Consider the following 26,587-nt stretch of genomic DNA (forward strand, 5'->3'; position numbering starts at 1 on the left):
TTATTTATTTGATTTCGAGCTGCAACTGACAACTATTTCAATTGTCAATTAATCTGTAGATTATTGTCTGGATGATACATTAGTTGTTTGGTCTCTAAAATGTCAGAAAATGGTGAAAAATGTGGATCACTGTTTCCCAAAAAGCCCAAGGCGACGTCCTCAAATGGCTTGTTTTGTCCACAACTCAAATAGACTCAACTGTCCCTTCTTCCCTTTCTACCTGCCTGCGCAGTGCTGCTGCACATGAGGAGAGAGGGGAGGGGCTGCTCCTCTGCTCCTCAGTCACAGAACAGAAGAGAGAGGTGACTGTTACGGCCACAGGAGAGAAATATCTTGCGCCCGCTGGACAATACTGGCGTCTTTTCTACAGAAAGTCGCCAGATTTGTTGCTAGTCGCTTTTGTGAAAAAAGTCACTAAGGGGGTGTGTTCTTGTTTTATCCACAACTCAAAGATATTCAGTTTACTGTCACAGAGGAGAGAAGAAACTAGAAGATATTCACATTTAACAAGCCAGACATCAGAGAATTTCTTACATCTTTACATCAATACTAATTTAGTAGTACAAGTAAGGGCAGGGGACAACAATAACCAAGTTTTCCTGCTGAAAAAGCTGAAATTTAATATTATACATAAAGCTCAATAAGGCATTTGTTGTAAAATGGTGCTGCAGCTCCATTAAGAGAGCTCCATTAAGAGAGCTCAGTGTGTGTGTGTGTGTGTGTGTGTGTGTGTGTGTGTGTGTGTGTGTGTGTGTGTGTGTGTGTGTGTGTGTGTGTGTGTGTGTGTGTGTGTGTGTAGAGTGCGGATCGGGCCGCATTTTTCTGTCCTAGCCCGGCCCGTGTCCGACAGAGCAGTAACCGAACTCGACCCGAGCCCGACAGGCATTAAGATATTTATGTCCGACCGACCGAGGTTATAACAAGCTCTTTGGTAAAGCTATCAGTATTGAATACATGAACATGTCTTGTTATAATAATTGTAGCCTATTAATGTTTCAAATAAAACACAACCTTGCCTTATGAAAACCAGGTATGAACTAAAACGTAGCTAATAACTCATCTTCGGTGATAATAGAGCAATTTTAGCGGACAGAAAACCATGAAAAAAAGAAAAGAAATGAATAAATGTTCCTCGCACTGTGAAACTACAACTCCCACAATGCCGTGTGAGGACGTCCACGTCATGTGAGCCATCCGCTTTATCATGTGACCACATTGACGCGAAAACATGGCGGATGTAGAAGCGACGAAGGCTTTGAGCGGACTGTTAAATGGAATAGCTCAGAAAGTGTATTATAACAACAGCGAAATCACAGAGGAGCTGCTGAAAAATGAGTTATTCCCCGAGCTGTCGCAGGAGCAGTTCAAGGCTTTACATGAGAAAATGAAAGGCCTCCTAAAGGTATTAAAACACACCACACCGCAGAGATATTAGCCACAATATAATAATATATATAAGATATTTACTTTGCAGTTTAGACAGCTTGCAGAAACTGTCGCCAAAGTGTCTTGTTGTAAGTGACATCAGTGGTGGAATGTAACTAAGTGTATATATATATATATATATATATTTACTCAATTAACGTTACTGTAGCCTACTGAAGTACTAAATGATGTACCTTTAGGCTACTTCACTTGAGAATTTCCGTTTTATGCTGCTCTATACTTCTACTTTACTGCACCTCAGAGGTAAACATTGTACTTTTTTTACTCGACTACTTTTGTCTGACAGCTTTAGTTCCCCTTCCTGTCCAGTGAAAACCACGTATCTCCAGATGTGTTGATGTTGAATGTTTGTGCTAGCCTGAAGGATGAAATGTTTCTTTATGTGTTGGGAAAATTCTCCTAATTAAGCTAAATAAAGTCTTTAAAAAGCCTCTCGGATCAGCTGGAAAATGCATCGTCACAGAGCTGGAAACCGTGAAAAGAGATACGTGGTTGTCACAGGACAGCGACGCTACAAACATATGTTGACCTTATAGACCATGATGCATTGCTGTCGATTAAACTACCCAACAGTGTAAAGGAGTTAGAATGAGCACAACCATAAACATTTACAGCAGGAAAATGCAACATACACACAAATGCAGCAGGAATATTAATCCAGAAACATCAGATAGGAGAAGGAAAGACACTGGGAACATTTTATTGCTCAATCTAGGGCTGCACGATATGAGGAAAATAGCTAATTGCGATTGATATTGGAGGGAATGATCATTTTTGTGTCATTATTCTCATTTATATTAAAAAGATAGTTTAGAAAGACAGTAGCTCCCAAGACGGCGGCCGCCTGTAGACGAGAACGCGACTGTCTTTCTGAACTATCTTTTCAATAAACTGTCTGTACACTTACAATGTTCTCAATGCTTCTGTTAACATTTAGGGACCCTCATTATGCTACCATTGAAGGGTGGTGATATTTGGAGCCTTTTTAGTGGTATAATAAGCAAATAGTATATATAATAATACATTTTGCAAGTAAACTCTTATGTCTTGTGTTCTGAATTGGCGGAAAAAAAAGCTTAAATGGCCAAAGTATTAAGAGACATTTCACAGTTGGAGGTATTTTCACTGTTACACTGTTTTTTAAGTTCAGTAATTGCAACAACTTTTCTAAAAATCAATGAGCTAGTTATCCTGTTAATCGTGATGTCAATATTGACCAAAATAATCGTGATTGTGATTGTTTTCCGTAATCGAGCAGCCAAAGTCTAGCCCCTGTGTGTCTCACCGCTGGTCAGCAGGGGGCAGCACTAACCCACAGGTTCAGGTTACTTTATTTTGTACCTGTAGGTAGATTTGTTCTGCAGCAAGAGTATGACATCCATCGTGACACACGACTACGAAAACACACCAAAATAGTACTCGTAATCTAATACAAATACAACTACTCAAGGTTCCACCATTTAGGACATAGGAGAGCAAGGCTGTCTCTCTCTCTCTCGCTCTGTTATCACTGTTACAACGGTGATAACACATACCTGTTATTATCTCTGTTTACACAACTATGCTGCTCACATTGTAGGTGCACTGGGACCGGTACTACAGTCAACTACAGAATTGTAGGTTACTTGGTACCCGTAGGTAAACTAGGCAGGACATCCTTAAAACTTTGTAGACCACCACATACCATGCAACACACAAAACATTAAAACATATAAAACAGACAGTAGAACATGGATGCAGACCACATTGACTTGTGCAGTTATATGCAGAAATTCTACAGCTAGTACATGACCAAGGTGCTTGTGCGTTGTGTGCGAGTAATTCCACAGTTTGTTTAACGGAGTGATTGCCGCTGGGACAAAACTGTTTTTACATTTTTGCCTAAACTACAAGTCTTGTAGTTTTACAACCAGGGGCTCTCAGCCTCCGTCCAGAGGGGAGATACTGGAATTCCCTATTCAAAGGGTGTATGCGATCTTCTAAGATGGCCGTAGCTATCCGCTGTAGTTGTTTAGCATACATGGATGTGGGGGCAGCTGGGACTCACCAGTCAGCTTACTTGACCATCTTCCAATTTGATTTAGGTGATCCTTGTGCTTAACTGAAACACACCCAAACCATGACGCACTATGGCATGATAAAATAATGTCATCATGGTCTTGTCTATATGAAAATGGTACAATTTTCTCAGGCAGTATAGACACTGTTTTACAGACAGCTTCACAATTCTCCTGGAAATTTAATTTAGAGTCAATAATTGTCCCTAGATATCTACTTGATCCACTAGTTGACCATTTATAGTTATGGTCTCATATCATGGTTAAACAGTTCTAGTCAGGATCGACAGAAGTACATTCCCAGGATAAAGCCTGACATTTGGCACGTCGCTCACGCACAACATGTGTGGCGTTCTCGAACTCTGTTCGCTTTGTGAAACAACAACAAACTTGGAGGTAGCGAGTCAACCGCTGAAAATGGCAAGTTTTGAAGAAAATCTGGATTTGAACCTAGGGGGTAAGCGAGCGTCTGGCAAACGTACCTCCTATGGAGCCATTTTGATGCTAACAAGCACTCACCCGCCGTTAGCATCCCATTGACTGCCATTCATTTTGGCGTCACTTTGACAGAGAATACCTTTACATCTGAAGCGTTTAAAGACTCTATCTGTCCGTTGTTTATTTCTAAAGAAACACGACAATGTATAAAAGGCTCCATTACCTTGTAGCTCACGTTATGGCTCCGTAGCAGACGTTTTTGTAAAAATAGACTAACAATTGTGTCATAACCACGAGACTTCCTGTCTCATAGTAGAGGAGTTACCGTATAGTACAGGAGAAGCTCTCAGGCAGTTTGGACTTCCATTATGTTAACTATCATTTTAGTTAGCAGTAATTAGCCTGTGTCCATGTTATCTCCTTACATATACCTACGCTCTCCGTCTCTGCTAGATTGGGAATGATTGAGATTTCTCTTGGCACAGCTACCAGAAGACTTCCAACTTTCAGACAGGTTGCTCACGTCACATCTACGTCTTCAAGCTCAGTTGGAGGCTGCTCAGTAACGCTCAGCCATCACCGGGAAAGAGCTTCTAATGTCCTTCACTGGTCTCCGTCCAGAGACACGGGATCTGTTGGTCCATTTCTTTAACGGTCTATGATTTGAACAAGGCAGGCCTGCTTGGTTCTTTCGGTGAATGAGTGTAAAGATTTACAAAGAATATGTTTATGGCATTTACTTCTACTACTTACCACTTCATTTAATATTGTATGTGGCGTTTGCTTTTGCGGGGTGCAAATGTTCCACCAAAACAAGTTCCTTCCCGAGGCTATTTTGCAGAGCCACCGTCGCTGCGTCCGGAGCTTAGCACCGAGATCGTGACAGGTTTAAAGAAATGCAAACAACCCAGAGCCAGACCTATATCCACAGCGCTGTGGAGATAGAGCTGGCAGTGCTAGTCTACACAACACAGACTGTTCAAAAGAGTATACAGTATAAAGAGTATAAATGTATCCGCCGACTTGATGCGTCTATGAATGAGAATATCTTGGTCATATCCAACATCAGATTCAGTACTGTTCGTTGTCCATCACAGATATGGAGACACTGGCACAAATGCCTCTTTTTAAGAGTATAGATGATGTATTTAAATATACTTCTTTGATATTTTATGTAATGAAATTGTATTATGACTCTGGAAGTATTCATGTATTAAGTGTTGTGTATTTTTTGCTGTCATTTAATTGGACCATAAGTCCGTAATAATAAAGTCTTATTATTATCCAGTTAAAATGCACACAGAGTTCAGATATTTATATTGTTGGTGGTATGACAGTAGAACTCCTCATCCTTGTTTTCCTCCATCTCCCAGTCCATCGCCACAGCAGACATGGACCACGCCCAGCTGGAGGCCTTCCTCACAGCCCAGACTAAGAGGCAGGGCAGTGGCGGGGTGACTGCCGAGCAGGCCGCCGCCCTCTCTCGCTTCTGGAAGAGCCAGCGAGTCCGAGTGAGGGAGAGCTTGCTGGCTCAGAGCCGCTGGGAGCCCGGCCTCAGGGGTCTCTCCTGGAGGGTGGACCTCCAGACCGCAGCCAGCCGGGGGGACGCAGCCCACAGCGGCCCGGTTGCCCTGATGGAGCTGGAGCTAGGCAGAGCCGGAGAGGTGAGACTGACATCCAGCGTTTCCTCTCATGCTCATTTAGTTTCACAAACGTGTACCTTAATGCTGTTTAAATACCAGTAATCACTGCCGACAGCACAGGCATGAGTTGGTTTTGGGGATAGAGGCCTGGCTCTGGATGTGGCCGGATAATTGGTCTGTTTTAATAAGCCCCGGTCCCATGAGAAGGCTAAATTCACCTAATCTGGGTCCTAGGCTGAAAACAGAGAGACCCTCCCAGAGGATAATAGTGCTGGAGGCACTTTTAATATGGTGACCTGCATTTCAAAACATGATTTTGGTGGGAAATTAGTTTGAGTGTGTGTCACTTACCTGTGAAAGTCATTTTGAAGTGGCATGTTGAAAAGGAGCGGGCAGAGTGGAAAACAAAGTAGAAAACCTTGCTAACCACAAACAAGCCCAGCCACGCTGTGCCGTTCAGCTACGCCCTTTTAATTTGATTTCAGTTAAAAATACTAGAAGGGCCTGTTCTGAGTGGAGCTTTTCACACTGCATTCTCCTAAATCTCCCGGGGATAACTTGTCAACATTCAATAATTTCATTATATTTCATTATTTCATTCAGAGCAGGATCAGCAAGCCCTAGGCTAAGGGCCTCTTTACAGTCGCCGTTCCCGACATGTCGCGCGCCAATGTGACGTCAACATGATGTAGATCTCGCTGGCGCGCCAGGATTTAAAGTGCGCAACCACACTATTTTTTCCAGCGGCGCACGACAAAGCGGAAACAGGAAGCATGGACGAGTTCGAGAGCAACCGGATGCCAGGACTCTGTCAAGTCTCTCTTGTGGACTTACTGGGTTAAGATGAGTTCTTTTATGGTGAATGAAAAGCTTGATCCGACGAATCGTTGTGCGGACATTCTGAAGTATGCAAAGTGCTTCTCTTTTTCTCTTTGCCATTGTTTACCTTTTTCTTCTTCTTCTAGTCCGTAGAAATAGCAAAGTCGGTAGCCTTTCCTCAGTTGCGACACCTCTGTTCAGGAGAAGACTGCAACTAGTGGCGCTCCCCATGACGTCACATTGGCTGGCGACAGGTCGGGAACGGCGAGTATACCGCACGTTTAAGGGAGCTGTTAGACCCAGGCTAAGAAAGTGTTGACACTGGCACATTCCAAGTGGGCTAACCCCGACAGCTTTGGACTTGCTGGCCTTGCTCTGGAGCAGGGTTAGCCCAGAGTTTGTGGGGTTATCACCTGAAAAACCTACTAAAATTGGAACTAAAAGTTGCCAGAGTAAAACGGGGCTAATGGAATAAGTTAGATGTTTCATCTGACCCTTAACCCAGGGCTACTAGAGGTGCAGGTTGAAGTGTATAGCCCTGCACTAAGGCTAACACAGGGTTAAGAGAAAGCAGTAAGAACTTTCTTAGCCTGGGGCTAAGAGAAATGTGAAACTGAAACCCCTTTTATAACTGTGCTGAAAATGATTCCAGGAAATAAAATATGCTAAATATGCCTTGTACCATAAGAACATAACGTTACGTTCCTTAAAGCTATAGTGCGTAGTTTCTGTCGCCCCCGTGAGGAATTCTAAGTACTGACAACAAGCGTTTTTGGTGGAGCTGTTTAATACTTGTCTCGACATTATGTGGAGTTAAACTGGACGGGTCCAATAACCTCTGAATAGTTCTACTAGTTGTTAAACTGGACGGGTCCAATAACCTCTCAATAGTTCTGCTTGTTGTTAAACTGGACGGGTCCAATAACCTCTCAATAGTTCTGCTTGTTGTTAAACTGGACGGGTCCAATAACCTCTCAATAGTTCTGCTTGTTGTTAAACTGGACGGGTCCAATAACCTCTCAATAGTTCTGCTTGTTGTTAAACTGCAATGTGAGTGGCAGCCAGTGGGGGGGTGCATTATGTCGGCAGGATCATTTAAAAGGCCACCGTGACTACATTGTGCGTCTGCCCTATTTCTGATACCGTGGCGGCAGAAATGTTGCCATGGCGGGCCGCCACTACAAAATCAACATAGAGGAAACACTGTAACTAGTATGTAAGTAAGTACGTAAAGTTTATTTCTATAGCACATTTAAAAACAGCTCGCGCTGACCAAAGTGCTGTACATAGCGCATTAGCCACAGGGTAATAAAATAAAAACTAGTTGGGGGAATTGCAAGAGACATATTTAAAAAAAAAAAAAGAACTGAAGCCGAAGGAGCTGAGATACCCTGACTTTTACCCCCTTATAGAGCAAACCACTAATCGATTAATCAGTCATAAAAAATAATAAGTAAATAAAGCTTGTTTTTTAAGGTTAGGAATATGCTTGCAGTCGCATATACTTTTTATAAAATGCTTGATTTTTAACACAATCTGGAGTTTAATGGACACAATCTCTCATGTTAAGCAGAAGTCTTTTACAAACCCCAGTTGCAATAGAAACAGAATACAGTGATTTGCAAAATCCTTTTCAACCTATATTCAGTTGAATACACTACAAAGGCAAGATATTTAATGTTTAAACTGATGAACTTAGTTTTTTTGCAGATATTCACTCCATTGTTTTGAATTTGATTGCCTGCTGTAAATGTTTGAAATTAAACAATCCCGTCGCCGTAGTTGTTTATCGTCTTCTGGCGTTTCACGCCAGACAAAACATACAATCAAAGTAAATGTGAACAGCTGGTTAAATAAACAAAGTGACAATATGAATCCATTGCTGTGGGTATAAAGGTATTCTGCAATGCAATTGCATTTAAAGTGACAGTTTAGAAGTGCTGATAAAGGCTTCGAGAGTCTTGAGACTTTTGGTTAAGGTACCTTAAAGTGCTTGAATTTTATTTTAAAAAGCCCGGTACTTGTGGTGATACTTGGAGCAAAGTCTCATGTTGTGTCGAGCCTTCTTAGTGGTTTAAAAATAGCTATTTTGATGCTAGCATAGTAGTGCCCCTAGCACTCCCATTCAAAAGGCCATTTGACCGAAAAAGGGAAATACGGTCAATCTTAAAACGAAGGTTTGACTCGGGTACATTCACAAAAAGACCCTAGGTTGCATTTTGGCGAGAGTTACGCTTTAAGACTACCACTGTCCAACACATTCTCACTCCCATCGCGCAAAATACGGACGCTTGGTCAGGTGCCGTTGGCGTTGTTATTGACGGTAAAAATCTCCTTTAGCGTCAGATCTAAACACGTTTTATCTAAGCGCTTGGTCGGGACTATTGGGGTCACTTTTGACGCAGTTAAGGAAAAGGTCGTGGGTGGGCTTATAAAAGTATCGACAGTACTCGGAGACATCTAGCGATCAAGATTCAGGTAAAAACCGGCGGGGTTTCTCCTTTAAGGGACACTGCAGCACTTTTATAAAGTTAGGGCACTAATTAGGGTATTTTTAATGAATTTTGGGCTGCTGCTCGTAAATATTTTAGTAGGTAAAGAAACTAGAAAATGGATCAAAACGTTTGTCGGGAACTACATTTTTTTGATTTGGTTGTTTTAAGGACTTTTCGTTCTGTAAGTTAAGGCGCTATCCTCGAGCGGAGTCAACATGGTCTGTGATGATGACACAGTTTCTGTTTTCAGGAGTAGGTCTTGTGCCTGTTCGCTACGAATCTGACCCAATCTGCAGGTCCCACGGCTCCGAGAAAGCAGGTCAACGGACTGGAGCAGCATACAACACGTACTGTACTGTAGGATACACGCCCTCTATTATCGGCCCATTCAATTCCAAGTCTAAGAATAGCAACAGACGCCTGAAGGCTGCAGAAGTAGGTGGAGGATGTAATATCAAACATCAAGGTGTCCTTAAACTCTTTAGATCCCGGTGGAGCTGGACCTTCATCAGTGTGGAGGAAACTTCAGACTGGAAACTAGGCCAACATGTTTCCATTTACCTCTGAATTAATGATATGTTCTGTTGAAATGATTAGTTGATAAGGATGTAACTCCACTCGTGATTCGATACAATTCACGACTTTAACGATTTCTCTTTAAGCAGACATATTCTGCTCATTTTCAGGTTCATAATTATATTTTAGGGGTTGTATCAGAATAGGTTTACATGGTATAATTTTCAGAAAACACCATATTTTTGTAGTACTGCTCATTGCTGCAGCTCCTCTTTTCACCCTGTGTTCAGGTCTCTGTTTTAGCTACAGAGTGAGACCTCTCACTGCTGGAACAGCTTTGTTGGCAGTCGCACATGCTCAGTAGCTAGGTAAGGACTACATGCTCAGTAGCTAGGTAAGGACTACATGCTCAGTAGCTAGGTAAGGACTACACGCTCAGTAGCTAGGTAAGGACTACATGCTCAGTAGCTAGGTAAGGACTACATGCTCAGTAGCTAGGTAAGGACTACATGATCAGTAGCTAGGTAAGGACTACACGCTCAGTAGCTAGGTAAGGACTACACGCTCAGTAGCTAGGTAAGGACTACGTGCTCAGTAGCTAGGTAAGGACTACACGCTCAGTAGCTAGGTAAGGACTACGTGTTCAGTAGCTAGGTAAGGACTACATGATCAGTAGCTAGGTAAGGACTACATGATCAGTAGCTAGGTAAGGACTACATGATCAGTAGCTAGGTAAGGACTACATGATCAGTAGCTAGGTAAGGACTACATGAGCTAGCTAGCTGTTTCTCCAACTTCAGTAGTACAAGGCAGGATTAGCTGGGAGACTTCTTCTAAACGAGGGCACACTTCCAATTTAGCGTGGAATACCTGCAGAACAGGGACATGGAAGTAGTTCTTTTGGAGATTAGGGTGAACTTGTGTGTGTTTTAGGTAGCTAGCGTTTAGCCCCCTCGTCTCAGCTAGTGACGTAGAAAGCTGTGCAGATGTTGACCAGCTCACCCGGAGACTGAAGGCAGGACACATTCAGAAACCGTATCTCACTCAGAACAGCATGGAGGGTTTATTTCAAAGTGTGTATGAAGCACCAGAGACACAAAATAACTCCCCAAATCCCAGAAAAAGTGTTTTTTTCATAATATGGGCACTTTAAGAGCGAGGAGATGTCAAATAAGAGACTTGGGATCCACCCTGTGTCTCTGCTACTTGCAGTAACGTCTTCCTCCTTTCCTGTCTCTCTCTTTCAGGACTCCGAGTTTGTGTGTCTGGAGTTTGATGAAACCAAAGTGAACCAGGTGCTGAAGAAGATGTCTGATATCCAGGAGAGCATTGACAGAATCGTTCACCGCACTTAGAAACCGTGTGTGTGTCTGCCAGACAGCAGAGGAACATTGGGCGTGATTCTGACAGAGAGAGACAACGTCTGATCGACTCCAGCCGTCTCCTCCCACGAGCTGCTGTTTTCTCTTTGCAGACCTGTGTTTGCCAGAATGGATCCATCGTGGCTTTTGCACCTGCATACAGACTCAGAAAGGACAAAGTGTGTAAGATATATATGATCATCACACACATGCATTTAGACATATGATTCACATGTGATTATGTAGGGTCTCACTTGTTCATGGACCAAACGTTCTGTTTACTTTTTTTTTTTAACCTCTCATAACTCAAAGTGCTGGACTGTTTTACTGTTGTGATCCTTTCTTTTTGTACGGCCTTCCTCTGACAGGATGAAGGTTCCTCTCTGACCATAGAGGCAAAAAACAAAATGCAGCACTTCCCTTTTGAGAGAAAGGGAAGAAGTTGGGAGTTTGGGATTCTTTTGAATCAGTCATTTTATCATCGTAAAACACACTTCATCTGAAGTCGACAGAAACAAAATAAAACTATCAAAAACGATCTTGGTTCGTCTTTTCCACGGCTCCAAATAAAGCCTTAATTCACCCATTTACATAGAACACAATAGTAGATATATGCTGGCTCTATACACGCTAAAATATTGATTATTTAAATGGAGTCTGGTGAGTTTGGCGAAAGCGATGTTGGGGCTGTTTCATGGTAAACAAAAATGATCTTCCTCTTCAACATAAAGGTCTATCTCTGTAGGGATCGTCTCCATAATGTTGTCAGACACTCAGAATATTAATCTGAGCCTGTCAGCGGCAAAAACAGAACTTTTAGTGGACGCTAACTGAGGATGCACAAATACCCTATAGCAGGGATCTTCAACAGGGGGTCCGGGAACCCTAGGGGGTCCTCAGAGTCAATGCAGGGGGGCCTCCAAATTATTGTTAATTTTGGATGATAGGCTTACTGGCCAATAGGTAAGTCACTAAGGTCTTCCACAGATGCAGTTCATCCTAAGGATATACTGTGCCACATGTATGATTAACATTAAAACATGATTTATAAAACCATGCCATGGCTATTTTAATAGCTTAGTATTCTATGCAGAAAGGTATGTAAAGGGTTTAGGCTGTCCTACATGTTATTGTAGGCCCTGTTTAATATGCAACTTCATTTTATACACCATATGTAGTAGGGGGTCCCTGCACCGTCTCTCTTTCAGTTAAGGGGTCCGTGGCTTAAAAAACGTTGAAGACCCCTGCCCTGTAGGGTTACATGTCAGCCCGGTTCATGGCTGCCCGTTACAGCGTTCTCACTCAATACTGGACCAATTTCTAATATTTCTGTTCACGTTAGTCACTCAGGCATTAGTCTCGCTTTGCCAGACCTTCCTCCACAGTGCTGCGGAGGAGGGTCTGGCTAGTCCACAGTAAAAACGTGCTCTGGTTTATTGGCATTTCTTTAAACCAATCACAATCGTCTTGGGCGGTGCTAAACACCGGACGGAGCCACGGTGCCTCTGCAAAATAGCCTCTGGAAGGAACTTGTTTTGGTGGAACACGTGTACGTTCAAAAGTAGTTTTAGTTGTGCAACAGAAAACTCCGATTGGACAGATAGTCTAGCTAGCTGTCTGGATTTACCCTGCAGAGATCTGAGGAGCAGTTCACCATAGTCCTCAGAAATCCACCGGAGGTTAGAACGCCAACACAGAGAAAAGAGGAAGGTAACGGACATCCGGCCGAAAATGAGAGACATCTGGCTGATCTTCCGGCAGCACTGGAGCAATTCCCTAAAATGAGTCGTCGTCGATATAGACTACTTAGGCATCAGTGCATGGGAAAATATGGTCCAAGATGGAGATAAAAATGGAAATTACACAACTCATGCAAGTTAAGCAATTAGCTCAAAGGTCAGCTAACAAAGTCTTGGTCAAAGGTTAGACTGATAAAGGTTGGCCTGCTATTACCTCTAACAATCCTGTTCCTTTAAACCATGGCGTGATCATCATCCGGTCCTGGTGTCAGGTAGATAAAGGTACGGGGTCACACGGGGCCCATTAATTAATCAGAGGAACAAAAGCCTGCACGACACCAGCACTCTGACTACCACGGTTTGACACCCCAGCTTTAAGGAACTTTAAGGAAATAATAAAATAGAAAAGATTGCCTTTTATTGCCATTATACACATGTACAACAAGACTAAAAGCAACTCCTTTCCAGTGTCAACATGAAATAAGTATATATATTTATTTAATATATAGAAATATAAAGATAGATATGGTTTTATGTGTAGTGTGAAGTAATGATATTGCACAGAATTCTCAATATTCTTTTCAATTTCATTAAAGGGTTAATTAAACATTAAAGGGTAACACTTGAAGGTATCTACATAAGAGTGACATGACACTGTCATGAACGTGGCATAAACATTATAAACAAGTCATAAACGTTTATGACATAACGCTTCTGTCATTAAGTGTGATTCTGTTTTTGTCCTGACGTGTTCATGACAGCGTCATGTGTTCATGACAGTGTCATGTCACTCTTATGTAGATACCTTCAAGTAAAGTCTTACCAAACAAAGTTCAGTTCTCTAAATGCAGTTAGTAGACTCTCCAGTGGGATGCATTACTCCCTTTCAAATGAATAATTAATGTCCACGTTTCATTGTTCTTTGTTTCTTTTTTCCCTGTGGCTGTGTTCAGGGACGCGGCTGGATGACCCGGATCAGATATCTCTATTGTAGCATGCAGTAAAATTGATGTCAGCTTGATAAATGAACTCTTAAGTCAGGAAAGTTTGAACCATAAAACCCGCAGGAGAGGTTCTGGTCACAGTTGGGCTTCGGAGATACAGGATTACAACCCAACGCAAGTTAACGTTCGGCCTTTATCCTGAATGTAAAATGTTCTCACAAACAGATTTGATGCCAATTAGGTTTAAAAGTGGTGTTGCGTTTTCAGCAAAATCCTTTTTTAATCCTTTTTTTGTTTTTTTACTGTCTGTTCACACAGAAATGTTCTTGCATCGACTGCTCCAACAGTCAACAGGTGACATTAACAAACACAAAAACAAGCATCTGTATGTTCACCCAACGTCTGTCACACCTTCAGAAACACACACACACACACACACACACACACACACACACAGTGTTCTCTACAGTGTCTCAAATACTGAAACAAAGGTCGGTTTTATTGTTTTGACAGCCATAAATACAACAATAATATAATCTTTCTTAAGCCTCTATGAAAACAGGATTTGTCGATACTTAACGGTTGAAGCTTCAGTGTGCAGAGATATTTCAGTTTGAAACTTTTGGTGAGTTTTTAGAACTTGAGAAGTGGAAGAAATGGTGTTGGGGGGGGTGGGGCAGCTCAAATTAAATATTTCTTTGCTTTGTAATAAACCATCCGTTATCATGTTGGAACATGTCATCACTTTCACTCTGAGTCATCTTGTGTAAAGTGTGTTTGTGCATTGATAGGATATCTGAGTCTGCACCAAACTTCTTTGAGTTTTCCGTTGTTATCTAAAGTTCACACTCACTTTGTTTTGCTGCCAGTTTCAGAACGAGACTGGGATTTTTACTGTTATAAGGAAAGCATAAAGCATAAATCTTAGGATATATTCACACTGCAAGCTTTAAAGGTCCCATGGCATGAAATGTTCACTTTATGAGTTTTTTTTAACATTAATATGAGTTCCCCCAGCCTGCCTATGGTCCCCCAGTGGCTAGAAATGGTGATAGGTGTAAACCGAGCCCTGGGTATCCTGCTCTGCCTTTGAGAAAATGAAAGCTCAGATGGGCCGATCTGGAATCTTCCCTTTATGACGTCATAAGGGGAAAGGTTACCTCCCCTTTCTCTGCTTTGCCCGCCCAGAGAATTTGGCCCCCCCATGAGAGAGAGAGAGAGACATCATGGCTTTCAAACGAGGCCACACCCCCACCCTCCACCTTGCCCCCCCCTCTCTCCTCCTCAATAGCATTTAAAGCTACAGACACAGAAATGGCCCATCCTAAGGAAAGCTCATTGTGGGACTGGCTCTAGTGGCTGTAATTCTGCACCAAGACTGAATTTAGGGAAAGAGACTTCAGATACAGTATTCGGGGACCACTAAGGCCTATATAAAAGAGACTTCAGATACAGTATTAGGGACCACTAAGGTCTATATAAAAGAGACTTCAGATACAGTATTAGGGGACCACTAAGGTCTATATAAAAGAGACTTCAGATACAGTATTAGGGGACCACTAAGGTCTGTATAAAAGAGACTTCAGATACAGTATTAGGGGACCACTAAGGCCTATATAAAAGAGACTTCAGATACAGTATTAGGGGACCACTAAGGCCTATATAAAAGAGACTTCAGATACAGTATTAGGGGACCACTAAGGTCTATATAAAAGAGACTTCAGATACAGTATTAGGGGGACCACTAAGGTCTATATAAAAGAGACTTCAGATACAGTATTAGGGGGACCACTAAGGTCTATATAAAAGAGACTTCAGATACAGTATTAGGGGACCACTAAGGTCTATATAAAAGAGACTTCAGATACAGTATTAGGGGGACCACTAAGGTCTATATAAAAGAGACTTCAGATACAGTATTAGGGGGACCACTAAGGTCTATATAAAAGAGACTTCAGATACAGTATTAGGGACCACTAAGGTCTATATAAAAGAGACTTCAGATACAGTATTAGGGACCACTAAGGTCTATATAAAGAGACTTCAGATACAGTATTAGGGACCACTAAGGTCTATATAAAATAGACTTCAGATACAGTATTAGGGGACCACTAAGGCCTATATAAAAGAGACTTCAGATACAGTATTAGGGGGACCACTAAGGCCTATATAAAAGAGACTTCAGATACAGTATTAGGGGACCACTAAGGTCTATATAAAAGAGACTTCAGATACAGTATTAGGGGACCACTAAGGCCTATATAAAAGCAACATTGTAATGTGTAAACGTGGTTTTCACAGGACAGTGACGCTACAAACATGATGATCTCATAGACCATGATGCATTTCTGTAGATTAAACTACCCAACAGTGTATAAAGGAGTTAGACCACTAAACAACTACAGCAGTAAAAAAAAAATGCAGCATACACATTAATGCAGCAGGAATATTAATCCAGAAACATCAGATAGGGGACATTTGACTGCAATATACATACTTTTACTTCACTAAGCTTTTGAATGCAGGACGTTTACTTGTGGTGGAGTATTTTCACTGTGTGGTATGAGTACTTTTACATAAGTAAAGGATCTGAATACTTCAGCCCAGACTTGTAGATGTTAAATGTTGAGGATGGAGGGGAAAAGGGAGGTTGGTCTCCTCCCATTCAACCTGAGGGAGGAGTCTCTGCGCGCCAAGACACAGCTAGGACATACGCACTTAAAGGTTGCGACGGAGACACACACGCACACACGCGCACGCGCACACATCTAGGTCACCTGTCCGCCTTTGTACACTCAGTGAACAGAGGGAATGACTTGTATGTTCATGTCGGAGATTCGAGGACTGACGAGGATTTCTGGTTCCACACAGTTCGGATTTCAATGAGGATTAGAGCGCGCCCACATCTCCAAAATAACGCGCGCCTGGGCAGGCCGGATGAGGAGGGCGGTGCTTTACGTTCAGGTGCACACAGGCTGCAGCCTGTTGATCCGCTCCGCTCTGGACTTCCCTGTATTACTTCACAGCGAGGACGTGAGGAGCCAGTGTGAAAGGTTGGTCTGTCTGTCTCAGAGTCGACTGACTACGTAAACGCTACGTCTTTACGGTTCTAATGAGGGGGACATCGCGGATTAACAGATCTGACTGAAACAGCTGGTGGATGTTGGCTTTGTGCCTGTAGTGTGGACGCTGTGTGTCTGTTAGGATATGTGTTAAATGGATCAAGACAGTGTTCATTCAATAATCAGCCTTTTTAACGTTGTAACAAAAAACGTGTTCTAACTATAGGGACGTCATAGAAATATCATGATTAGATCTTGTATGAAGAAAAAGTCAATCTTCTGTGATTGCAGCATTTTCTAGTTTCTTTTTGTCTGTGCAGGGGCGAGTCGTAATTTCCAAAGTGAGGGGGACAAATTGTTGATAGGCTGATATTTATTAAATGGGTATAGCCTACTTTTAACCAAAACATGCATACAACTCCTTGATTATGCGTCACGTTTTCTTAAAAACTGCGATGGAATATGCGGGATATTTATGCGATGTTATGCGGTGAGATTGCGGGAACTTGCAAAAACTGGTTTCATCGTGGCTTCATCGCGGGGTTTGCGGCTTTTAGATGATGTTCACGTCGCGTAATTACGTCACTTCATAACGTTCCCATGGCAGCAGGGGGAAACGGCTGCTCTCGTGTGAAGTAAACACAACATTTATCAACTTTCTGCTAAGATATACGGGACTTTTTTTGCAGCGACAATGCGGGGATTATGACATCATGCAAGCCCTGCGTATTTTGCGCGGAAATCGGCAATTTCTGCGGCGAAAGTGCGGGACTGCTAAATGCAGATCATGACCTGACAGGACTATAAAGTCAGGACTTCTGGCTCAGACAGTACATTAGTTTTGCCTCTTAAATGAACTGTTCTTGTCCTGTGATACGTTGCAGCTGTTGTTCCGCCTCTGTGTGATTAGCTCACATGAGTGCGTCTGTCTAAATCAGGGGTCTCCAACGTGTTTTAGGCCAAGGAGCCCTTAACTGAAAGAGAAATGGAGCAGAGACCCCCCCCCCACTACATTTATATTAGGGCTGCACGGTATGATGGAAATATCTAATTGATCTATTTTATTCACATTTAACAAGCTGCAATCAGAAGTTTTAACCTTTTTTTTTTTTTTTTTTATTAAAAAAAATGAATGATTTATTCATTTAATAGTTCTAATAAGCAGCACTAATACAATTACTGGTATTAACGCAGCCTCTTTGAACAAATAAGATAAATAAGATAGGATGTAATTTCCACTGGGGAGAGGGGGGGACATGTGTGTGTGTGTGTGTGTGTGTGTGTGTGTGTGTGTGTATATATTTATACACACACATATATATATATGTATGTATGTATGTGTGTATATATATATATATACATACATACATGCGCACACACACATATATATATATATATATATATATATATATATATATATATATATATGTGTGTATCTATGTATATATGTGTGTATATATATATATATATATTGTATATAGTTATGTATTATATTTTCTGGCAGAATTCCTCATTATGATCAACTTAATTATTTCCTGTATCTTGTATCAACATAGTCCCTAAATTAATGTAGAAATGCAGGAAATGGGATTCAAATCAGGAAAAATCCTGGCGGAGAACCCCCTATAGACTGTTGGGGTCGACCAATACGGGTTTTTCGTTTTTTTTCGAAGCCGATACCGATACCAATTATTAGTAGTTGACCCTGGTGTTGTCCTCGGGTCACATTTGACCCATTTAAGGAAAAAAAAATATATATATTTATCAGAAAAGTGGGTTTCTTTCAACCAAATTTTCAGAAAAATAACGCGGATTGTTCCACACAACGCTCTTCACAAGTAAAATAAATGATCAGCCCACTACTTTCTTTACATTTGGATGTTTCATTACATTTTATAGCATTCCAAAAAAAACAAAAAATGATGAAAGAAAGCTGAAAAAAGTGACAAACATTTCAGCAAAAGCTTCAAAAACATGAGGGGGGGGAAAACCCACAAAAACGTCAAAAGGCGCAGAAAAAAATTGACAAAATCATCGGAATAAAGTGACAAAAACATCGGGGGGGGGAGCAATAAAAGTTTAGAAAAATATGACCAAAATGTTGAAAGAAAGGTTTACATTTTAACCCAGAAAGACAACACAAGGGTGAAGCCATTATGTAGCAGAGCTCAACGGTGTGGTTCTGGAAGTAAAAATGCCATTGATTGAGATTATCATCCATAATGTCTAAACCATCCGAGGTAGACTGACCTCGATATATCAGCAATTTTCGAAACGTCAATGAAACGATTGGAAAAACGCTTCCGGAAACCAGAGCCGTTAAAGTGGACGGTCACTGCTGAGCTCTATAAATGACAAACTTTCAAACATAATCCCCAGTAACAGAGAGTCAGATAGTGTTGTGGGCGGGACATTAAGGCCCTGTTTACACCTACACGGTTATTTTGAAGAACTGAGACATTTCCCTCCGTTTGCACGCAAACTGAGACAAACGGAGGTTTGGGCAGCCGAGGAAGTGAGGAAGAGAAGAGAGAGGAAGTGATTTGTTGCTGTTGTTTTCGGGATTCTGATGTACGCTGATGTAGGTTCTGGCTAACGTGGGCTTGAGCTTCTCGTTACACCGCCACCTACAGGTTTGGCGTGCTCTTGACGGCATATATACACGGGGACGTGTAAACGGACACTTTTCTGAAAATCTGTGCACGGTGTTATTTTTGAAAACGGAGAGGTTGAAATGTCCGTTTATGAAAATAGCCGGCCACGTGTTAACGTAGCATAAGTCAGACTCAGTGGTGAGTGGAACCGGACCGGAGGGACAGACACCGAGCTGGAGCCGAGCCAAAGTAGAACACAGCGGATATCAGGCAAATAAAACGCTGATACAGATTATCTGCAAACTGCCAAAAAACGGCCGCGATAATCAGCCGGGGCCGATAATCAGTCTATTCCTCCCCCAGAACCCCTGTTTTGTTTCTCTCCCTGATTTAGCTGAAAGGGGGGAGGGACTGAGAAGTTGTCGATGTTCAAATGTTTTGGCTAAGTCCTGGATCTTCACAATCCTACCTACGGCACCTTTAACGTGTCTTTGTGTTAAACTGTCAGATGGCTCCAGAAACAGCACCCTGGTTCTTGATGGAGACGTCCTTCTCCAGCCTGCAGCTGCAACACGTCCGGCCCGGAGCGCTCTGACCCGACGGACCCCTCATCTCCACACCTGGCACAGGTATCAACAAGGCGTCCTGATAGACATGTATTCCTAAATACTACAAGAGACAAATACACACATATCAGTGAGGGACTAAATATTCCAGTAATCCAGAGTAGTCGACCACTGGTCAGGTGCCTTTGTCGTACTTATTGACGCTAAAAGTCTCCTTTAGCGCTTTAAGTAAACGCGCTTGGTCGGGACTATTGCCTGTGAAGAACAACCGAGGTGTGAGTGTGTGTGTGTGTGTGTGTGTGTGTGTGTGTGTGTGTGTGTGTGCGTGTGCGCGGTGAGCACACAGTGACAAAGACTGCTGCTAGGAAACTGGCGTCATGTGCACGGCTGAATTGGAAACGTGTGATTCCTGTTTGGAGGAGGAGGAGGAGGAGGAGGAGGAGGAGGGAGTAAGGAGGGGATGCTGAGGACACAAGTTCAGTCATGAGCCCGTTCTTGCAGGATTAGAGATACAAATGTGGCCTTGTGGTGCAGTTAAACTGCTGCTGTACCAGATTCTTCCGTTGTTATTCTGGCTCAAAGCTTCAGGGTCGATGTTTCCAAATGTCCCTTTATATCCCGGCTTTGTTGTAAGTCCTGATTCTGCAGATCTTGATGATTTTTAGTGATTTTCTGCAACTATTATTTTTACTTTTACGCTCCTGACGGATGGAACTGGCTTCAGGATTCTCTCAAATCAGAACAACTCGTTTCCATGGGGACGTTCAACATGATGCTTGAAAATGTGTTACATAGGGACTGCTCTTGTTTTTCATAGTCCTCTTATTCGCCTACATCACTGATTCTCAATGTTTTTATTGTTTACATGTACTGTAATGTTGTGATTGTTCCTTCATTCATTTTTCACATAATGTAATTTGGGTATTGTTTTATGATCATTTTATTTATTTGTACTGTAACTGAGATCGTTATATTAATATCTTATTTGTGCTGTAATCAGGGCGTCATTGGAAAAGAGAGCTTGCTCTCAATGGCACTCCCTGAAAAAACAAAGGTTATAATATATTGTTGATTTAATCTGTAGATTATTTTCTGGATGAATGGATTAGTTGTTTGTTCTCTAAAATGGTGAAAAATGTGGATCAGTGTTTCCCAAAGGCTAAGATGACGTCCTCAAATGTCTGGTTTTGTCCACAACTCAAAGATATTCAGTTTACTGTCACAGAGGAGAGAAGAAACTAGGGATGCACCGAATGCTGAGTCCTCGTCCCGTCCTCAGTCCATGAACACAGTCAACACATTAATGAAGTAAACAGTGACTGTCCTTCCTTTGCCGTACCTGAAGTTGCTGCATTCTGGCTGCTGTCTGTAGATTCCTTCATGCTCAGCTCGTATTCTTCCAGATGTTTCATACCAGATGTTGTAACAGCGGTGATGTTGTGTATTGTTTAGGGTCCTCGCCACCACCAGACTAATCAGCATTGCAGATTGAACATGTAGCTGGACTTGAATGGCCTTCTTTTGACTGAAAGTACTGCCAAACAACACTTTTTCTGCTCACCAGTTCCAGTAAGTGGCGTGGTTATGACACAATCGTTAGCCTATTTTTACATAAACGTCTGCTACGGAGCCATAACGTGAGCTACAAGGTAATGGAGCCTTTTATACATTGTCGTGTTTCTTTAGAAATAAACAACGGACAAATAAAGTCTTTAAACGCATCAGATGTAAAGTTATTCTCTGTCAAAGTGACGTCAAAATGAATGGGAGTCAATGGGATGCTAACGGGAGGTGATGGCTTGGTAGCATCAAAATGGCGCCATAGGAGGTACGCGTTCTGGGGAGAGGCTTACCCCCTTGGTAGTCCCTGGGCAGAGGGGAAGGGGAACCTAACACTGGAGTATAAAAATGTTAACACAACAGTGAAGGACAACAAACGGATCAATTCATCTTTGCAGCTCTAATTTTCTGTATCCGTTGTCCGTTGTGTAGATGCAGAGGGGAGGCAACATGCCTGTGGCCCGCAGGAAAGTGAGGGTGCTCTGCGTGACGATGATGCTCAACGTCCTCATCTGCGTCCTATTGGGCGTGTCCTGGAACCTTGGGTGGGACAAAAGTGACCGCCCGAAGGTCCAAATCCCGTCAAAGAGGTTTTGGCGCCAACGGGTGCCGAGCAAATATTTCTGGAACAAGGAGCAGCAGCGCCTGGACTTGATCTACAACCCCATCTTCAACTCTCTGCCAAGGTTGTTATAGCTTTGGATTTCAATCAGTTTTCATTTCATTTTATATTAATCGATTTAGTTGTCAACTATTAAATTAACTTTTAAAAAGATGAATCGGTAAAGATTTTCTCATTCCAGCTTGTTTAATGTGAATATTTTCTAGTTTCTTCACTCCTTTAATATATATTTGAGTTGTGGACAAAACAAGACATTTGAGGATGTCATTTTGGGCTTTTTAGGAAACACTGATCCACATTTTTCACCATTTTCTGACATTTTATAAACCAAACAACTAATCCATTCATCCAGAAAATAATTGTTAGTTGCAGCCCTATTAAAAATATTTTTCACTGATTATTATTTTGGTTTTAGTTGACTATAATAACCCTGCCCTGTGCTCTCCAGTGACTCTCTCATCGAGCTGCCTGATTGGCTGAATGACACCGGGCCAGTCAACCCCTGCGAACCGGACTACAGAGTCCCCACGCAGATCTCGGACTACAACACCCTGCCGCGCCGCTTCCAGGATTTCCTCCTGCACATGCGCTGCAGGACGTACCCCATGCTGATAAACCAGCTGCATGTTTGTGACCAGAAACCCTTCCTTCTGCTGGCGGTCAAGTCACTGATCCCGCACTTCGACCGGCGGCAGGCAATCCGTGAAACGTGGGGCCGTGCGGGCGCCTTAGCCAATCGCACCGTGGCGACGGTGTTCCTGCTGGGCAACGCGTTGCCGGTGGACCACTTCCCCGACCTGCTGGGGATGCTGGGCCACGAGGCAAAGCTGCACAAAGACGTCCTCCTGTGGGACTACAGGGACACCTTCTTCAACCTCACCCTGAAGGACGTCCTCTTCCTGGAGTGGTTCAGCCAAAACTGTCCCCACGCTCAGTACGTCCTCAAGGGAGACGACGATGTCTTCGTCAACACCTTTCGAATTATTGAATTCCTGGAAGGCCTGTCCGACATCAAGGCCAAGGATCTCTTCATAGGTGACGTTATCAGCGACGCCGGTCCGCACCGAGACCGGAAACTCAAGTACTTTGTCCCGGAGAGTGTATTCATGGGGCAGTACCCGGCGTACGCAGGAGGCGGAGGGTATCTGTACTCTGGGGAGTTGGCGCTACGCCTTCACAACGTTTCTCAGCAGGTAGCGTTGTATCCCATTGACGATGTCTACACGGGGATGTGTTTGAAAAAGCTGGGCCTGGTTCCTGAGAATCACAGCGGCTTTAAGACGTTTGACATCGAGGAGAAGTACAGGAACAACCCGTGTGTCTACAGGAACCTGATGCTGGTTCACAGCCGCACGCCACAGGACGTTTTGAAGATCTGGCCGTGGATTACCCATCCGGAGCTGGACTGCCAGTGAACACATTTGTCTTTTTTTGCACTGTTGAGTTTGATTGTGAGTGTGATTCAGAATATAGACAGGAATTAAAATGGAAAATTGGGTGTGTGTAAGTGCTACTGAAGTGGAGCTTTCTGGCTCAGAGTCTGAGAACAAAACCTTTTTAAAGAAATGGATTGTAAAAAAATTAAATATAAATAAAAATAGCATATCAGCGTGAACCTTACCCAGTTGATTACTTATGTTTAAAGGCACACTATGCAAGATTTGTACCGTAATATAACAGCTTTGAAGTCATTTTGATGGTAAACGAACTTATAGTAGGGAGAATCATCCTGATAGCAGAGCAGGGGGGGGGGACGCCGCTTGCAAAACCAGCAATGCAGGTTCGGTAGGTGGCGCCCCGCCAAATCTTACGAGAAGGGGGGGAGGGGATCAGGCCGTGAGTTAAATACAAGTACTCCATAGTGACTCTAGGGGTCGCTGTTTGACATCTTGAGACTTCAGTCTGAAATCTACAGACACAAACAGGCAGAGTGTGGTACAAATGTTTTCTTTCTACCAGTTGGAAAGAAAAAATGTTACGGAACCAAAATGCACACCGTTGAATGTTAGCTCCTCCTCCAACGGCCAGAGAGAAAGAGGGAGCACAGCGGTTGTCGAGCGAGCTAGAGAGTGAATAAAGAGAGGGAGCAGTGAATCAGAGGAATAAAAAGATCTTTTCTCACATTGTTTTGCAGCAGTTATGTTCTAAAGCACAAATAAACACACCCACACCTCTCTGCAGGAAGGTGCAGCATTGTTGGATTATGACTGAAAGCAGAGCTTCATCATGTCTGTTTCTGTGTGTTGGTGTCAGACTTGTGCGTCAGTATCAGCTGAGGCTACATTTACATTGCTATGTTTTGGTTTAAAAATTAATATCTTTTGCTACGTTTTCACCTCTCATTCCCGCTGCTCTGGCATTTCATAGCCCCTAAACAGGAGAAATTGCGAAAACACTTGTGACCCGTTTTGGTTTGGAATCTGCAGGCTTGTGTTTCTCAACGGCCGCAAACGGAGACCTGGCAACACCGACACTGGCGCCAATGTTTCTCCGCCTGATTGGGTCTTTATCGGTCACGACGTCTCGTTCTCTGAGAATTAAAGGAGCTCTACATGTCTTTTTTTCTAGTCTTTTCTCTCCTCTGTGACAGTAAACTGAATATATTTGAGTTGTGGACAAAACGAGACATTTGAGGACGTCATCTTGGGCTTTTTGGGAAACACTGATCCACATTTTTCACCATTTTTCAACATTTTAGAGACCAAACAACTCATCCAAATTGAGAAAGAAAACTTGAAAGATTAATCTGCAATGAAAATAATCTTAAATCGTAGCCTTAAAAACTACTGTGTATTGATTACATATCTCTATATCCATACAGGTTTTATTTCCTTACAGAATGGGGCTGACGTGAAGCATTTCTTTTTTTTAGGCACTTTTGTATTTTAGTCTGATTTCTTCAAAGCTTAAAAAAATATTTTTTTTACCAGTCTTACACACATACACATATGCAACAATTATGAAATGATTGTAATGTGATGTAAATATTGTAATTTGTACATGATATTTCTCATGACAATGTCACTATTATGTGCTTAACTAAATGTGTGTATTGTGTTAATGTTAATGTGTATTGCACAAATAAAGAATTGTAATAGCTTTGAGTTGTGGACAAAACGAGACATTTGGGGACGACGTCTTGGGCATTTTGGGAAACACTGATCTACATGTTAGAGACCAAACAACTCATCGATTATTCAAGAACATAATCTATGCGTTAATCGACAATGAAAAGAATGGTTGGTTGCAGCCCTACACTCGCATCTTAGTTCCTCTCAAAGATGTGGAAAGAGAAGGAAAAAGGAAACCTGTTTTTGTTAAATGAGAAACGAGGCTTTTTTTTTCTCATTAAGTGAAGCAACATACATTTTTAGCGTGAATGTTTTGGAAAAACGATTGTATAAAACGGCTCAAAAAAGAAAACGATCTCAACTCAAGGGCCACTTGAGCTTGTTTTCCAGTTCTGTGGAGGCTCCACGCAGAGCTTTCTCCGTAGCCTATGTAAGTGGCCTGATGTTTACACTTGTGTGCTGGTGCGTGCGTCGAGCCGGCCACGTGTGTGTGTACGTGGCTACGGCGAAAGCTCTGCCTGGAGCCTCCGCAGACTGTAAAACAAGCGGCGCCGCAGGAAACTGCCGTGACCTACCGCGACACCCAGAACGTGGAAGGTGTGTTGTTGTTGCCAGAAGACACATTTAGTTTCAAATGAAGCTGGAGGCAGCAAATAAACACAGCTGGCTGAACTAGTTAAAAATGGCGGGTTTGTTCAGGACACCCCCGTCTGTCGCTTTCACGTCAGCTTTTGGTATCGCCTCAGCTCGCTGGGAACCTCGACTGAGGTGGTACTAAAAAAAAGTACCTTTTAGCAGGTACCAGGGACTTTTTTTCGTAATGGAAAACCAAAAAAGGAGAGTAGAGTCGAGGCGAGTCGAGCAGGTACCACGTGATGGAAAAGCGACTTAAGTGTTTTTCAGACATAAGGAAAAATAGTTTGACCTAGTTTAGATAGAAATGGTTAATGACCACAAAACAATCACTGAAAACGCAGTTACGTGATTGTACGACTATGTATGTAGCTATAGCATTAGATTGTTGTGATTATAAATATAAGCTACAACGTGATAGGCATGATATTATCTTTATATAAAGAGGATATAGGTTGCGGACAATAATAAACTTGAAAATGAAATAACTGTTATGGGCTACAGCGGTGCAGCGTTGTTGTTTGTTTTAGTGTGAAGGTATATTTCAGCTTTTTCAGCAGGAAAACTTGGTTATTGTCGTCCCCTGCTGTTTGAATTGTTTACTTGTGTGTGATTACTACTACTCTACCTAACAATAAGGTATTTCTTTGTTGCGTGAAAAGATTAAATAACTGTTAAATGCCACTGTGTTCATGTATTTGCAAGAAGAAAATGATTTCACTAATTGTTATTTGTCTTTAATGTAGATGAAGATCTTCCACTGGACAGTTGGCCTTGTTTTCAGCCTTTTGATGGGAGAAATTGGTGTTTGCTGAGAGTCACTGGGTTCAACTGAATGGTCTCCACCTTACTTGAAGCAGTGACTGATCAGCCAAACTGTGAGTGTCTGATATTAATTAACGTAACTTTACTTTGTATCCACTCACTTTGTATGCTCTGTTGACATTCACTGTCAGTCCAAAAACACTGATACCCCTCTCATACATTCTCATGAACCTAAAGATGCACGTCTAGAAGGAAC

The 26,587-nt window shown here is 42.4% G+C and overlaps 2 protein-coding genes across 4 annotated transcripts; both read left to right on the forward strand.

Moving 5' to 3' along the window:
- The first annotated feature begins 1,217 nt into the window (after window positions 1-1,217).
- On the forward strand, window positions 1,218-11,313 carry commd1 (copper metabolism (Murr1) domain containing 1). Its single transcript, XM_078273201.1, has 3 exons — window positions 1,218-1,402; window positions 5,315-5,605; window positions 10,662-11,313. The coding sequence occupies exons 1-3, from the start codon at window positions 1,229-1,231 to the stop codon at window positions 10,767-10,769; spliced, it is 573 nt and encodes a 190-aa protein (XP_078129327.1). The 5' UTR covers window positions 1,218-1,228; the 3' UTR covers window positions 10,770-11,313.
- A 4,838-nt stretch (window positions 11,314-16,151) lies between these two features.
- Window positions 16,152-24,966, forward strand: b3gnt2a (UDP-GlcNAc:betaGal beta-1,3-N-acetylglucosaminyltransferase 2a). 3 transcript variants are annotated; one of them, XM_078273213.1, is made up of 5 exons: window positions 16,152-16,511; window positions 19,623-19,743; window positions 21,133-21,249; window positions 21,673-21,926; window positions 22,311-24,966. In XM_078273213.1, the coding sequence occupies exons 4-5, from the start codon at window positions 21,673-21,675 to the stop codon at window positions 23,275-23,277; spliced, it is 1,221 nt and encodes a 406-aa protein (XP_078129339.1). In that variant the 5' UTR covers window positions 16,152-16,511; window positions 19,623-19,743; window positions 21,133-21,249; the 3' UTR covers window positions 23,278-24,966. The 3 variants fall into 3 exon arrangements, with proteins under 3 accessions (XP_078129339.1, XP_078129348.1, XP_078129355.1); XM_078273222.1 differs by lacking the exon at window positions 21,133-21,249; XM_078273229.1 differs by lacking the exons at window positions 19,623-19,743; window positions 21,133-21,249.
- The last annotated feature ends 1,621 nt before the right edge of the window (window positions 24,967-26,587 follow it).

Source organism: Sander vitreus, chromosome 2, assembly GCF_031162955.1.
Source record: "Sander vitreus isolate 19-12246 chromosome 2, sanVit1, whole genome shotgun sequence".
In the NCBI taxonomy this organism is placed as follows: domain Eukaryota; kingdom Metazoa; phylum Chordata; class Actinopteri; order Perciformes; family Percidae; genus Sander; species Sander vitreus.

Coding starts and splice junctions, on each gene's coding strand:
- commd1 (XM_078273201.1), top strand. CDS start 1,229: ATGGCGGATGTAGAAGCGACGAAGGCTTTGAGCGGACTGTTAAATGGA. Junction 1,403..5,314: donor AAATGAAAGGCCTCCTAAAG/GTATTAAAACAC, acceptor TCCATCTCCCAG/TCCATCGCCACAGCAGACAT. Junction 5,606..10,661: donor AGCTAGGCAGAGCCGGAGAG/GTGAGACTGACA, acceptor TCTCTCTTTCAG/GACTCCGAGTTTGTGTGTCT.
- b3gnt2a (XM_078273213.1), top strand. CDS start 21,673: ATGCAGAGGGGAGGCAACATGCCTGTGGCCCGCAGGAAAGTGAGGGTG. Junction 21,927..22,310: donor ATCTTCAACTCTCTGCCAAG/GTTGTTATAGCT, acceptor TGTGCTCTCCAG/TGACTCTCTCATCGAGCTGC.